The sequence below is a fragment of the Nannobrachium achirus genome (assembly GCF_963921795.1).
Source record: "Nannobrachium achirus genome assembly, chromosome: 8".
NCBI lineage: Eukaryota > Metazoa > Chordata > Actinopteri > Myctophiformes > Myctophidae > Nannobrachium > Nannobrachium achirus.
In genome coordinates, this window is record NC_137817.1 from 43,174,771 (window position 1) to 43,189,401 (window position 14,631).

General features: G+C 43.1%; 1 protein-coding gene across 1 annotated transcript in view; it reads left to right on the forward strand.

Moving 5' to 3' along the window:
* The first annotated feature begins 342 nt into the window (after window positions 1-342).
* Window positions 343-14,631, forward strand: part of ppp1r37 (protein phosphatase 1, regulatory subunit 37) — a 60,993-nt gene continuing 46,704 nt past the window's right edge. Inside the window, exon 1 of the mRNA XM_080731430.1 lies at window positions 343-2,279. Coding sequence (XP_080587556.1) covers window positions 1,535-2,279 — 745 coding nt within the window. The 5' untranslated portion in view covers window positions 343-1,534. The remainder of the gene's footprint in view (window positions 2,280-14,631) is intronic.

A 14,631-nucleotide genomic window follows, 5' to 3' on the forward strand; every position in this document is an offset into this window, starting at 1 on the left:
TAGGGCTAGGGGCTCCCTTGAAATAAATGAATGAATGAATGAATGAATGAATGAATGATAAATAAATAAATCAATAAATAAATAAGAAAGATATGGGTCCGCGGCCAAATAACATAGTATTAATTTTGTTGTACTTTTTGGTTTGATTAACCACTGATCTACAAGCTCACAGCAAGGATGAGCTTGTAGATCGGCTGAAGGTGTACGACCGACGTGTGCCTACCGTGCCAACGAACGTGACGGCGTGGTGATGATGACGCACAGACGCACGGACGGACAACAAACAGTTGTGTTGGACTCGGGGCTCCAAGGCTAGCAGCTACACTACAGTAGCATAAGGTAACGTCAGACCAACAACAACAAAAAAACACACACTACTTCTCCTCTTCCCCGGGACTCTGTGATATCATATAGCAACGACACGCGCACGAACCGGAAGATTTAAGCTTTATTTTTGTTTTATTTTTTATGGCATTAGCAAGACGGTACGTGGCGTTGTTATCGGCTGTAGTTTTTGACGTGTGTTGAGAGATAGAAACATGCTCGGAGTGTGACGCCTGTGTTTTTTCCAACCCTGCTAGCCGAGCAGCAGCAGCAGCAGCAGCAGCAGCAGGCTCTGGGATGCGAGCCGACGACACTTGGAAAAAAAAGCCGTTTCCTTTCCACAGGAGGATGGACGTTGCGGAGGGGGGCTAAAGCGCATGTTATTCGAGCTGACATAAATCACATTATTGTTGTTTTATCCGGGCATGCGACGTCGCCCGGGCCCGGGGTGTCATTGTTATTATTGTAAGATAACAACTTTAGCCAGCCAAGCTAGCTATAGCTTCGTTTCAAGTTCACGCAAATGAAACGGTCTAGTAGTCTTGAGCTAGCCGACTTTTTTTTTTGCTGCTAGTGTAATGGAGGCGCCCTGAGGGCGTTTGTGTTATTCATTTGAAAACTGACCATCCTGCTTGTCTAGAAACACTGACAGTGCTAATGTGTTGATGAGAAGCACACTTTGCTTTACACTATAGCTTTGCATTACAGTTGTAAGATTTTGCACACGTTTGACATCAAGCTAGCTAGCCTGCCAGACTGTGTCGGAGTTGAGCAAAGTTATATCATTTTGGCAAACAAAAGGATTACAGTAATTGCAGCTAATATCCACAAGTATCACACATACCTCGGAATGTTTTGAATTTCGCATAATTGCGGGGGATTTCCCTTTTAATTACGTAGCGTTTGAGGAGGATGTGATGGTATCAGATAGAGTTCACATCTTGAATGAGGGGTTAGGGTAACCCATCGTCTAAACAAAGCAATTGTGATTATGTGATATAGACAGATACTTTTTCAGAGCAATTATAGATATCAATATTGAATTGATATTGGCAATAAAGGATCAGGGCAGTTGCACAACACAAAGTGTATTTTCAAATAGCAATCAGCAGACCATCAGTAGATAGACAGGCTTGAACACAAGTTTGGCATTCACTCTTAAGCCGAATAGCCAGCCTGACTGATACTGTTGAGGACTTGAGATGAAAACATGAATATCGAGGAGCAATCTTTAGATTTGTGCAATGTCAAGACAAAGAGCAATGTGGACGATGAACACAACACCACCAACAACACAGAGGGGGTCACATTCCGTATCACAGAACTGATGGACAGGGATGTGGGTAAACTAACCATTGTCACCTCTGAGGTCCCTGACACACACCGACTCACCGGAAGTCTACCAGGGGCAGAGGAAGATGACCGCCAGTCACATGACCCACTGGGAATCGACGAGGTCAATGGGAATAAAAACACCAGTGTCCAGAATGCCCCCGCTGTGGCGAACCCTATCGAGGCTACTGTTGAGCAGAACAATGCCGCTGTGGAGGTTATCAAGGAAGATAAGGACACTGGGCCCGCAAAGTTTGTTTCGGGAGAAGGTGACGATGGCGGGGACATGGACATTGGTGTGGACCTAAGTCTGGATGAGAGTGGGGTCTTGGAGGCCGAGCCGGAAAGCCTCGGACCCTCTCAGTCAGATAATGCATCGGTCTCTCAAAATACCAGGCCGGAGCACACAACCCAGGGTGTCTTAACGAATAGTAAGGCAAAGAGTCCTTCAGAACAGACCCAGGAGAGTGTAACAACGGTCTCTGTACAAGACCAGGCCGTGCTGTCCCCCACTGCAGAAGAAGATGACGATAAACACAAACAAGGTGGCAAGCGGGTGACGTTCCCCTCAGATGAGGATATTGTCTCTGGAGCAGTGGAACCTAAGGACCCCTGGAGACATGGTAATAATGTGTGTTTGTTTGTGTCTGTGTGTGTCCATCTTCTGTCCTGATTTGTTTCATTTGTGGCTGTCTGAAATCTCTGAATATGCAGATTTGGAATATATTCACATTTCAATCTAAAGGACCATTAACACACATGCATTTAGTTCATTCCCCAAACATGACATCTAAGGGTACACAGTTATTTACTAGAGTCATTAAAATGTGACCTGAGATCAACGTGGCATGTACAGCCATTGGCAACATTCAGCTTGTGGAATGTCAACTCTTGACACTTGAGAGGTGTGTTGATGAACCAGTGTTCCAGTGGAATGTTGTACTGTATTGTGTCTCTTCTTAATGCCCCACAGGCTTCAATGGCTTTGTTCAGATTGCAGACAATTCCGATTTGCTTCTCTCAAATATGATCTGTAGGACTCACTGTCCTACGGATAACACTCTGTTAACACTGTTATTTGTAAGTGATCATCAGATCTGATTTGTGTATTCATACTTTGTCAACCTATCTGCATTGGTTGCTGTGGTAATGGCGTGAGTAATGCTTAGCTTATACTCCTATCGTATGACTGACTGTATGACTCACAGAAAAGAATAGATCTACAAGCCTACAGGTAATTTCTGCAAGCAACACCGTCTTACGAAGTATAAATCACGCTTCACTTGTCCGAGGGTCCAGACTGAAACCCACACATTTTAATCACATTTCAAGCCATCTAGGAATATGGGTAACATCTGAATTATAAAAGTCTATCAAAACATCTCTGATTCCAATCTGGATAGGCCAAGAATCCAGTCTGAAGTTGAACATGACAGTAGAGTAGGATTGTTATTGATTGAACCAAGGCCAACCAGGAGTCCAGGACTGAGATCTAGGACTTGAGACCCATTCTGGCTAGCCATCGTCACGAAAAGGGACCGCCCACTTGTCCCTTTTCTATCTTCATTGACTCTTGTCTCGAGAGATTGCTTGAGACCTAACCAGAATCTGTTTTGACCCCAAGCAGCGCTATTGCCACGGCCCCTTTGCCTAACACAAAAGTTGGCTTCCCCCTGGATGATGTAGGGTAATGTAATAAAAACATAATTGGTCTGTGTTTTGTTTTGAGCTGAAAGGGCTCAAGTGAGCCTGTGTATAAAGGGAAAGACAACAGGTAGCAGATTAATTTTTTGTTATTGTAGTTATTTTGTTCATATAGGCCCAGGCCTGTGCTCTGTACACGTGTACAGAGTATGCGTGTGTATGTACCTGCATATCCCGTCACTCCTCAAGTTGCTTCGTTTTAGTACAGTAGGGTACTGTTTGTTCAGGGAAAACCATCCGGTAAGGAGGCTTATGTTGGATATGGCACTGCCTTTACTTTTGATATAAGCTAGCTACCTCTTTAATATTTAGCCACATGTTTGTAGGCATTAATCCTGTGAGTAGTTTTTATGAACTTTGTCATGGGATGATCAAATTGAAATGGATTAGGCTATTCAAAAGTCTCAAAAGTGAGTTCATGTAGTCTAGAGGGTTTTCATTTGTAGTTATTTCTTCACTCCTCTGTTCTTGTCGCATATTCTTTCAACATGATCTTCCTTGTTGTAACCTTGTTGGCTTTATTAAAAAAGCACAAATATAGGCCACTTCAAAGCAAAAGCCTGAGTTATACTTAGTTGTGCATGGATGTAGCGCACAGAAAGGAGCAGATCTACAAGCTTGCAAGTTGCAGCGCATTGTCCTGTGATGTGTTATGAGCTTGTAAATCTGTTACGTTTGGTGTATGACACTGGCATGAAACTAACTATAAATCAGGCCACTGGTGCAGCATGGCCAGGTGGGGGGTGGTGAGTAACAAGGTTCACTCACACAAAAGCACCAATGTTCATGTCTTGATTCCTTGCTCAGGATGTGAATCTTGCTTATTTGTTATCACTTACTGTATCTGTAGCAAATATAAACATTCCCGGGATAAGTCTAGTGGATACTGGATAATGACATTTTGATTTGTCCATTGTTTTATCTTTCAAGAGTCTGCATTAAAATGATTCACGGCCACTAGAGTAATCTCATGATCTCTGTACAATTTTCCATCATCATGTATAATTTGTCCACAGTTAAGAAAATGTAAGAAAGATCTAAACTTTGATCCTATCTTCCCTAAGGATGGGAATTCCATTTTTGCTGCGCCTCTTTAATCTCCATCGGCAATTGATCATTCATCCAGCTCCTTTTGTTGAAAATGCTTGAACTGAGTGATGTTGGGAGATGAAGTGTTATTCCTGTCCTTTTATCCCAGTCTATGGACCCTTGAGAATTTGTTTTCCTTTTGATTCATTGATTAAATACTTTATTAGTCAGAAATCTGTAAACAGCACGTGGTACAGTCGGACGTTAAAAGGAGAACACAAAAAATACGTTGCAGACATGTAAAATCCTGTATGGTTTGCTTTGTTTTGTGATTGTCCCTCTCAGGAATCCCTGAAAAAAGAAAATCGAATCATGTGTGGATCTCGGGATCCACATGGAAACGGTGAATATCCCGAACAAAAAACATGCTGACATTCAGTGACATTGTCTGTCTTTCCTGGTTAGCCTACATACTAAAGAGTACAGACTAACCTGAAATAGAATATACGTTGCTTTGATTATAACAGCGGCTTGAGTAGATATTATCTATCTTACCGGTATTTAGGTTTCATAGTTACAGCTGATAATGCCATGGGTAACAGAGGAGTGAGAAGAGGAGTGAGACGCTGGTGTCTGGTAAATCAATCATATAAGGCATTGTGTAGGCACAGATAACATGAAGAGAAATCCTTTTCAGCCCGGGGAATAGGTGGACAATGATATCAGCTTGAAAAACCTAAGATAGATACAATAGAAATTGAATGACATTTCATCCAGATTGATGACTTGCAACCTTAAAATGTTGATGTGACATTTTGAGTCAACTATTTTACTATTACTTTAAAAAGTTGGACCTATTTTGTTATTGCGCCATCATCAAGCATGACATCTCCTTTGGAGTGCTTTATATTGAATCGTTCTGTTGTGAGGAGGATGTGAAAATAAATCTCACATAACACTTCCAGTGCATGCTCTGAATTCCACTGAACAGTCTCTGCTAGCCTACATTAAACCACACTTTTCTACACTTTTCACACCCGTCTATGTCAGCCTCACAGTAGAACGATAGTATTCAGGACCAGGTAAAAATTGCCAAAGCTGCCTTCTATAACAAGGCAACTAACAAAGTCATGTAATCAATCTTGCTTTTCCCCATCATCCTACACGCAGGAAAAGTTGTCTAAAAATAAATATAACAGCCTTTGTAATCCCAGTCCAGGGAGTGGGAATTATTCTAAATGGCAAAGTGCATGGCAAAATAAAGCTCCCAAGCTATGTCATACAAACATCCCACCTCCCAGCTGCACCCGCTCGGTCTCTGTCGCTCTCATTCTTGCTTTCTATCCTCTACTTTAGTTTGGCACTCATCCTTTCCCTTTCCTCCAGGCCTGGGCAAACTTGTTACATCATATCCTGAGATTGCTGAACTTCCTACAAATTCTGCTTTTGCTTCCTTGCCTCCCTCCTCCTCTTCCTGTTCCACTCTTCCTCCACCTCTACCTCCTCCCTCTGTGAACAGATCAGTTTGTAGCAGTCACAGTCGAGGCCCACATGAGCAGAGCTTTACTATCCACACACACACCATCATCATTGCATCATACGGCAAGCATGCACCAGCCAGGTCATCTATTGTCATAGAGCTATCTGTGTGTTTTAGCCCACCACTGACACGACTGATGTTTGTAGACTGGTGTTCACACACACAGTAAGCTGGGCAGGTTAATGCATTGTCGTGACAAGTACTGGACTGAGATGCTGTGGTACCAGCCATTATTTGTCAAGCCATATGCGGTGAACGACCCTGGGCTGAGTGGACGCTGTCCTGTTAAATCCCCAATCTTTTATTATTTTGTTCTAAACCATATCAGTTCAGTGGGTGTATCTTGGAGAGTTTAGTCTCTAGATGAAAAGTAGCCTTTTGGATACCATTACCCCTCATTATTTTAGCTGGTGTTTGTTTACATTCAGAATGCTTTTTGTGCCATTAAGGCAAAATGTGTTTACTAACATTAACTAGTCAGTATTTTGTTTTGTATAGCTTTGCGTAAGGAGGATCAAGCTCAAATCTAATTGTAATGTAGAACACAGTTTGACTCTTGGACAGCAACAGGCGTTTACTGTGGCCAACAGGCAGTCATGCTGTTTGCTGGCCTACGTGCAATACAGTCTCGTGTCAACAGACCCAAGGCCCACTTGGCAGCGGGTCTTTAGTGGTTCACTGACCCATGAGATGTTGTGTGATGTGGCTGCGGACCAGTGTACGACCTGAAAGGCCAAACTCAGTGCAGAGCACGTCTACGTTGCTTCAATATCCCACAGGTCACAGTGTGTGTGTTTGTGTGTTCTTGCCTGTGTCTCAGTGTCAGAGCCTGTGTCTGTGCACCTGTAGCTCTGTCCTGTGTGTCATGATGATGCTTTGATGGCCCTGCACTTATAACTGTGTCCATCTGAACGCTCCAGTAATGTGACCTTTGGACCTTGGCCAGTGACACACCCACAGAGGGAGTCGTCTTGGCCGGTAGTTTGGAGTGTTCACTTCGCTGTGGGAACAAAGCTATTGCCCTCTCACAGTAAAATAGATATGTCATTTTACAGCTCTGATATGTGAGCAGTGTTTTTAAACCCATTAAAACCAGAAAGCATCCCTGTCCTTGTGTTAAAGATGGAACACATGCATGCTCGCAGCGTGGCACAAACATTTTAGAAACACCTTCAAAGTGTAAGAACTACTGATTTAGAAGGTCTTATGGCTTAAAGCTATACTGTGTAAGATTCTCAACTAGTGGTCAGTAGCCATATAGCAAACCGCGGTCGCGTTCGCGTCTTTCGCCCGTTTTTCGTACCTTCACACCCCCGCGTCTGCCTCCACAACGCCGAGAGCTATCTTTAGAGGGGTCCCTGGTTCCTGTGCGTTCAGGCATTCCGGAGAAACGGACTATTTCACCCTGCCTGGTAGGCGAGAATTACCTTTTGAGTAAAGAGACACACGGGCGACTACAAATATGGCGACCCCACTTCAAGATGCGCTGCATTGGCCGGTAGTGTACCATGTGTGCATGATCGGCGATGTGATTGGGCAACGTATACACAACGTATACAGATGATGCAGATTACGTAATCATGGCGCGAAATTCTCCCCCCCTCACGGCTCATAGAAAACATATAAAGAGAAGGCTTCAGAAGCTGAAAATAACGGAGTGGGTGTTCTAAAACTTTAGCGATTTAACAGTTAGGACAATTTTAAGATTTGTTTTATAAAAAAAGTTACATAGTAAAACTTTAAGTATTACAACCATCTCATTCCGCTCAAGGAAACACAGAAATGATTTAGCCTTGATCACATGACAAAGACAAACCTAGGTTCTTATCATGGATATGAATTGCTTTTGTGATCTTTGTGATAAAGTTAACACTATATGCTCCAGTGATTTTCTCCACTCTGCTTCAGTTTATAGTATGTTTGCTTCCGTCACATAGGACTTCCTTGTCCCCTGCCCGCTCTTATCAGCCGTGACGATTCTGCATTATTCTCTTCACAAATGGTCCCTTATTCATAAATAGAACATCCATTTATTATCCACAATAGCCAGTGATTTCACCCTCTCTCTGTTTGTCTCTCAGTTACAGGCCTGCCATTATTATTTTGACTAATGGATAATCTTGAAATGTCTGCTGTTATTTTACCCATCAGCTCAGTTTGTCATGTTTTGATAATGAAAAATGTAAAGACTGAAAAACTGGTCGGGTCCAGTTGATCCCCAGCTAAGTGGTTGATAATAGAGCCAAATTGACTCTCACTGGGTTTGATCTTTGTTTTGGTACACTTGCAGGCTTGCTGGCGAATATTGGACAAAGCTTATTTTAGAAGGCCGGCGTTAACTTAGAAAAGATATTTAGTGCTGCAGACTGTGCAGTCGCTGAGATGTAACTTTTCAGGTGATGGAAAACACCTTCATTTCATGCTAATGACACCCATGTACTGCACATACCTGATTGTTACTATCAAAACCTCCACTGGCTGGCTGTCTGTCTGTCTGTCTGTCAGTCAGTGTGTCCGTCACGTCACGTCACGTCACGTCACATCACACTTTTGCCCCTACTCATATCTCCGCCACCGTTTCCCCTATCCATGTCAAACTTTGCACACACACTCCTTGGATAGCAACTCACAACCTCCACCCCTCATTTCTCACACAGCGTCACCTCTTCTAGCGCCACCATCAGGCCGATCTTTGCAAAACACATTTTTGGACACTGCTCCTACCGATTAGGGAGTCTTACTGGTACTACATCTAATTATTTATAGTCTGATTTCTAATTATTTACAGTCTGATTCCTGTGTTTATGTGTCTTTTCTTTTATTTCCTGCTTTCACTTGATCCTCTCTCTCTTCATCCATCTCTCTTCTCATGAAAACTACAAAATGATGGAACGGGCAAAGGAAAACAACTAGAAAGATAATTGGAATTTGCAAGTGTGGTTGCCGTGACACAGATCACACGTGCTAATAACTTTGTATCTATCAGTCCTTGTCCCTATTTGACCAGTGCTAACCATTCCGTCCTTGTCCCTTTGATGCCCATTTATGGAGATCCCTGATGTCATCAATCTTAAACCCATATCTTGAAATGCCCATATATGGACATATTGTGTCAGTCTCATGTGGTCTATGATGTCATACATCTATGATGTCCGTCATCTCCATATTTGGGAAAAGTAAAATTTGTAATCAAAGTAAATGGAGAAAATTAATTCACGAATAAATATATAATAAATTAAACTATGTAAATGGAGAAAATTAATTCACGAATAAATATATATAAATTAAACTATGTAAAGTATCTCTTAGCAAAATGCAAGGAATTGATTCCTGATGAAGCCCGTCGATTTGACCGGCAGGGGCAACCACACTAAATATTTCACCCACTTCTTTTCACCTGTAAATGTGCTGTGACAATAACGCATTTGTTTTGTTTTCTCATCTTGGCTTGCACTGACCTATATTTTGCAGGCGGTTTACCTTGCTCTGTCAATTTTGAGAAATCCAATTCACTTTCATACTAATTTCATGTTGATATACTGCAGCTCTGTTCAACTATTTTTTTTCACCCTTTTATGCTGGTAGCTCAATGTAAATCAAGTGTCTCAGTCAGGAGGAAATTAATGTGTAGCCTACTTTGATGTGTAAGCCAGAAACGTCAGTTTGACTGGTAGTTGTGTTTATTTCTGCAAGTTTGAAAGGATTTTAGATATATCCATATCTGGTATGTCCGATCTTTATCATCATTCTCAATGTCTATCCACTATCTCCCAGCCATATATCTCCATCAGGGTGAATACATCTGAAGGGCATACCGTAATTCTGGTAATTATTATCTTGTAATGGTGACTGGCAAGGGAAAAGGCCGATCTATAGTATACAGAGATAGAGATATGCTAATGGTAATTTCCTCAGCATTTGTCTAGGTTGGTGCAGACTGTCTTCTGTTAATTATTGACCAGCAAGCTGCTAGCTAGTTTCAAATGATCCCTCTGTGTTTGCATAATCACATTCCTCTCTGGCTGTGGATTTAATAGCTCCAACTTCCAAGCATTGTCTATTCTTGAGCCTCCTCACCGTGCTGTCAGTAAAGGCCTGCAGGGTGTTCATTTAGGTCTCTTGGCAGAGATTTAAGTTACGTTTTACGCGCTGAGTCGATTGACTCTCCAGATTGTACTGTGTAGTCACCAAATATCAGTTTTAAACCTATGACCCCGTATAGACCAGTGCATGAGACTATGCTAAAGAGGCTTAAGTTCCCCCAGGTGGTTCTTTAAACAGGTTGGGCCATCTCTTTGTAACACTCGCTTCACTGTGTCTGTCTTTCTGCTTGTCAGGCAGTGAGAAGGAAGGATCCAGTGATGAGTGCACCCTCGGCCTGTCAAAGATCTCTGCCTGGCCTAGACCTTAACCATCTGTTTTTCTCTGACTAGCTGTGTAATAATTCCAACTCCAATGTGTTTTAATTAACAGTCTGAACAATTCATTTTTTGATTCATTTCTTCTTGAGTAAGCTGTGTGTAGTTTGATTACAGATATTTCAGACAGTGCTGAAAAGTCAGCCAGCTGTTTATGTGTTACTGATGTTGCTGTCACTCTCCAAAGCACAGCAGTGTGAAATGGCAGGGATGCAAGGACCAGGGGCTAGGAGACAGGCTATTTTAGACATTGGCACTCAGAAGCTAAGTAGCACTTGGCTACAGTCCTTCTATACAGCCCCCCACCACACCGTCCACAATCCCATCTCCAGAGAATTGTCTGAATGTGGTCTCCTCCCATGTCATTCCATACGTTCAGTGGCCCTTCTGTGTGCCGTGACAACTTGTACCATACCACACCCTTTTGTACCCCACCCTCTATAGGTCCTGTTGCCCTGTTCTGGCCCTCTGAATTCTGTGTTGATCGTCAGGGGCTTAAATCAAGATGTGCTTAATTTGACAAATTTGTGTCAGCTTTGGGCAAGCACGTGCAGCAGTGAAAGGAAACACCAGTACTATAGCTGCCTCTACATACTTTTGGACAACAGAACAACCAGAATGGTACAACCCGTTTTGCATCTACCCGTCGTGATTATCAGCGTTAAGGCTGTCTCCTTTCACTGCTGTAGCCTACTCATCAGGACCATGCATCCAGTGGGAGAGACTTTGAAATTTGAGTTGTGCTTGCACCCATCGTAATGACCAAGTTGTACAACAAGCAGGATACTGTTACGCTAGCACCTGCATGGTTCCCGTAACATCGGGTATTGTCGGGAATAACACTTGGGTTTAGACATTTCCGCATTGTTGATCAAGGTTATTTAAAGGTAAAGGTTATCAATTGACAGCCACCAGACAGCCAGCTGAAATGACTAAATAAATTAGTCAGATGTTAAGATTATGAGTGGCTGAATGTCCATCGTTATAGTGCATCAGAAATACATTTTGGTTTAGGAACAACAGAGCTGCTCTTCTTCTTTTTTTTTTTGTTATTATGAAACTGATATTAACATATTTACAGCCTAGAAATTATTGGGGAAGCAGTGAGGCATGGCCAGGCTTAGGCATATCAACAATAAAAGAAACAAGTCACTTGTAGATGTTTTATACATGTGGTTTATTATACAGAAAGTGCTTTAAAATATGTTAAGGAAATTAACGCTCATCAATCAGAATGAGAGACAACTAGAAGCAGTGCTCTTCCGAGCACAGGTCTCCACCAGACCGTGCGTCCTGGTGGTGCTACTGTATAATAGGCCAATGTAAAAAGGGTGGCATATGTTCTTCACCTTAGATCTTTCATGGCAATCGGACGCTGCATGCATGATTTGAAGCATTGTGTTCCAAAAATGTGTTTTGCTAAAGTCTACCTGCTGGTGGCGCTATAACAGGCCAATGTGAAAAAGGTAGCATTTGTTCCTTGACCTAGTGGGAATATGTGTGGCAAATTTCACGGTAATCGCAAGCTGCGTTGATGATTTGAGGTATTTTGTTCAAAAACGGAGCAATCCTGCAAACTTTGGAAGCTAATATTAGCCAATCAGGATGGAATATGAAATACCAGACGGATCGGACTTGATCACATGACTATAGAGATACTGTGTACCGATTTGTGTGATTTTTGGATAAAATCTCAAGGAGTAATATCCAAAAATGTGTTTTACATAAGTCGGCCCAAAGGTGGCGCTATAAAAGGCTGATGTGAAAAATGCAGGGCAAAGGTTTATCCTTTGCCTCTAGGGAGTGCGCTTACAAAGTTTGAAACTGATCGGTGGAGTTATAGGTAAAACCACAAATCAGCCTGTTATAGCACCACCATGAGGCTGATTTAAACAAAAATAAGTGGCATTTCTTCCTCGGCCTAGTGGGAACGTGTGTGCGCGATTTCATGATAATTGTCTCCACCAGCCGAAGGCTGAGGGAGAGTATGTTTTCCCCTCCGTCCGTCCGTCCGTCCGTGCGTGCGTGCGTGCGTCCGTCCGTGCGTGCGTCCGTCCGTGCGTCCGTGCGTCCTCGCAGTTTGTGAGCAGCTAATCTCAGTCACCGTTGGCCCGATCGCTGCCAAACTGAGACCACACACTCCCTGGATGCCAATCTAGAACCTCTGCCCCACATTTTTTAAATCAGCCTCATGGTGGCGCTATAACAGGCAGATTTGTGTGGCCTGGTTGTTACCAGCTAATCTCCGGCGCCGTTGGCCCGATCGCTGCCAAACTGAGCACACACACTCCCTGGATGCTAATTCAGAACCTCTGCCCCACATTTTTTAAATCAGCCTCATGGTGGCGCTATAACAGGCCGATTTGTGTGGCCTGGTGGAGACCTGTGCTCGGAAGAGCACTGCTTCTAGTTGCACTTTGCGTTTGTGATTTGAGGCATTTTGTTCAAAACGGCTCAATCCTACAAACTTTGGAAGCCAATCTTAGCCAATCAGGATGGAATATGCAAAATCGCACAGATCCGTGTCGATCACATGACTGTCGAGATACTGCCTACCGATTTGTAGGATTTTTGGACAAAATCTGTAAGAATAGTGCACAGAAATGTGTTTTGCAAACATCGGCCACTAGGTGGCGCTAGAAAAGGCCCATTTGAAAAATTTAGGGCAGAGGTTCTAGATTGGCATCCAGGGAATGTGTGTGCTCACTTTGGCAGCGACCGGGCCAACGGCGACTGAGATTAGCTGCTCACAAACTGCGAGGACGCACGGACGCACGCACGGACGGACACACGGGACGGACGGAGGGGAAAACATACTCTCCCCCATGCCTTCGGCTGGTGGAGACAATAAGTGGCATTTCTTCCTCGGCCTAGTGGGAACGTGTGTGCGCGATTTCATGATAATTGCACTTTGCGTTTGTGATTTGAGGCATTTTGTTCAAAACGGCTCAATCCTACAAACTTTGGAAGCCAATCTTAGCCAATCAGGATGGAATATGCAAAATCGGACAGATCCGTGTCGATCACATGACTGTCGAGATACTGCCTACCGATTTGTAGGATTTTTGGACAAAATCTGTAAGAATAGTGCACAGAAATGTGTTTTGCAAACATCGGCCACTAGGTGGCGCTAGAAAAGGCCCATTTGAAAAATTTAGGGCAGAGGTTCTAGATTGGCATCCAGGGAATGTGTGTGCTCACTTTGGCAGCGACCGGGCCAACGGCGACTGAGATTAGCTGCTCACAAACTGCGAGGACGCACGGACGCACGCACGGACGGACACACGGACGGACGGAGGGGAAAACATACTCTCCCCCATGCCTTCGGCTGGTGGAGACAAAAATACTTGAATGGATCCCATCATGAAACCTATTATTGCTATATAACAATCTAGCAATTCTATAGCAACAATTGCTATACAGTGTACGTTCAGTAACAGGGGTCCTCCGTCTCTCCGGCTGTTTAATAAACTGAAAATACATATTCAAATTTCAGCCAATCAGGAGAGACCGAATTATCAGCTTAAATGTATTATATTTTCCAGTGTTCCAGTTCCAATGTTATCTGCTCACTTCTTTTTGTCATTACTTACCAATTTCACTTCATCCATTCCAAATCAAAGCTGAAAATGCATTTTCTGTTTAATAAAGAGGTGGAGAGACAGGGAGACCCATGTTACAGAACATACACTCTATAGCAGTTATTATCTCCGAAAGGCATGACCGAGACTATGTTTTGCACCCTGTCCGTCCGTCTGTGTGTCCCTGTGTCTGTCACCAGCTAATCGCCGGCACTGTTGGCCCGGTCGCTGCCAACCTGTACACATACACTCCCTGGATGCCAAGTCAGAACCTCTGCCACAGTCTTTCAGATCGGCCTGTTATAGCGCCACTATCAGGCAGATTTTTTCCGAAACACATTTTTTGATATTACTCCTACAGATTTTGTCCAAACAATTACACAACACAAATTGGTACACAGTATCCCTATAGTCCTGTGATCAACAGTTCAACACATACAGGTTTTTGTCTTCCAAACTTTGCAGGATTGATCCGAGGAGCACTTTCCATAGTAGCTATTGGATTATTCCTATATTGTTAATTTTATTGGTTTGATGGAATCAACTCTTGAGTATTTATTCTTATTTTGATTTTATCTGGGTGTCTCTCATTCTCTGATTCTAGAATCTACAGTGTGTAAATGGGTCGGGCTGCTCTTGATCCCATTTTGAGGAACACACTGAACTTTTCCTCTACACTCCTCTCCTTGGCTTTGTGCAGTAA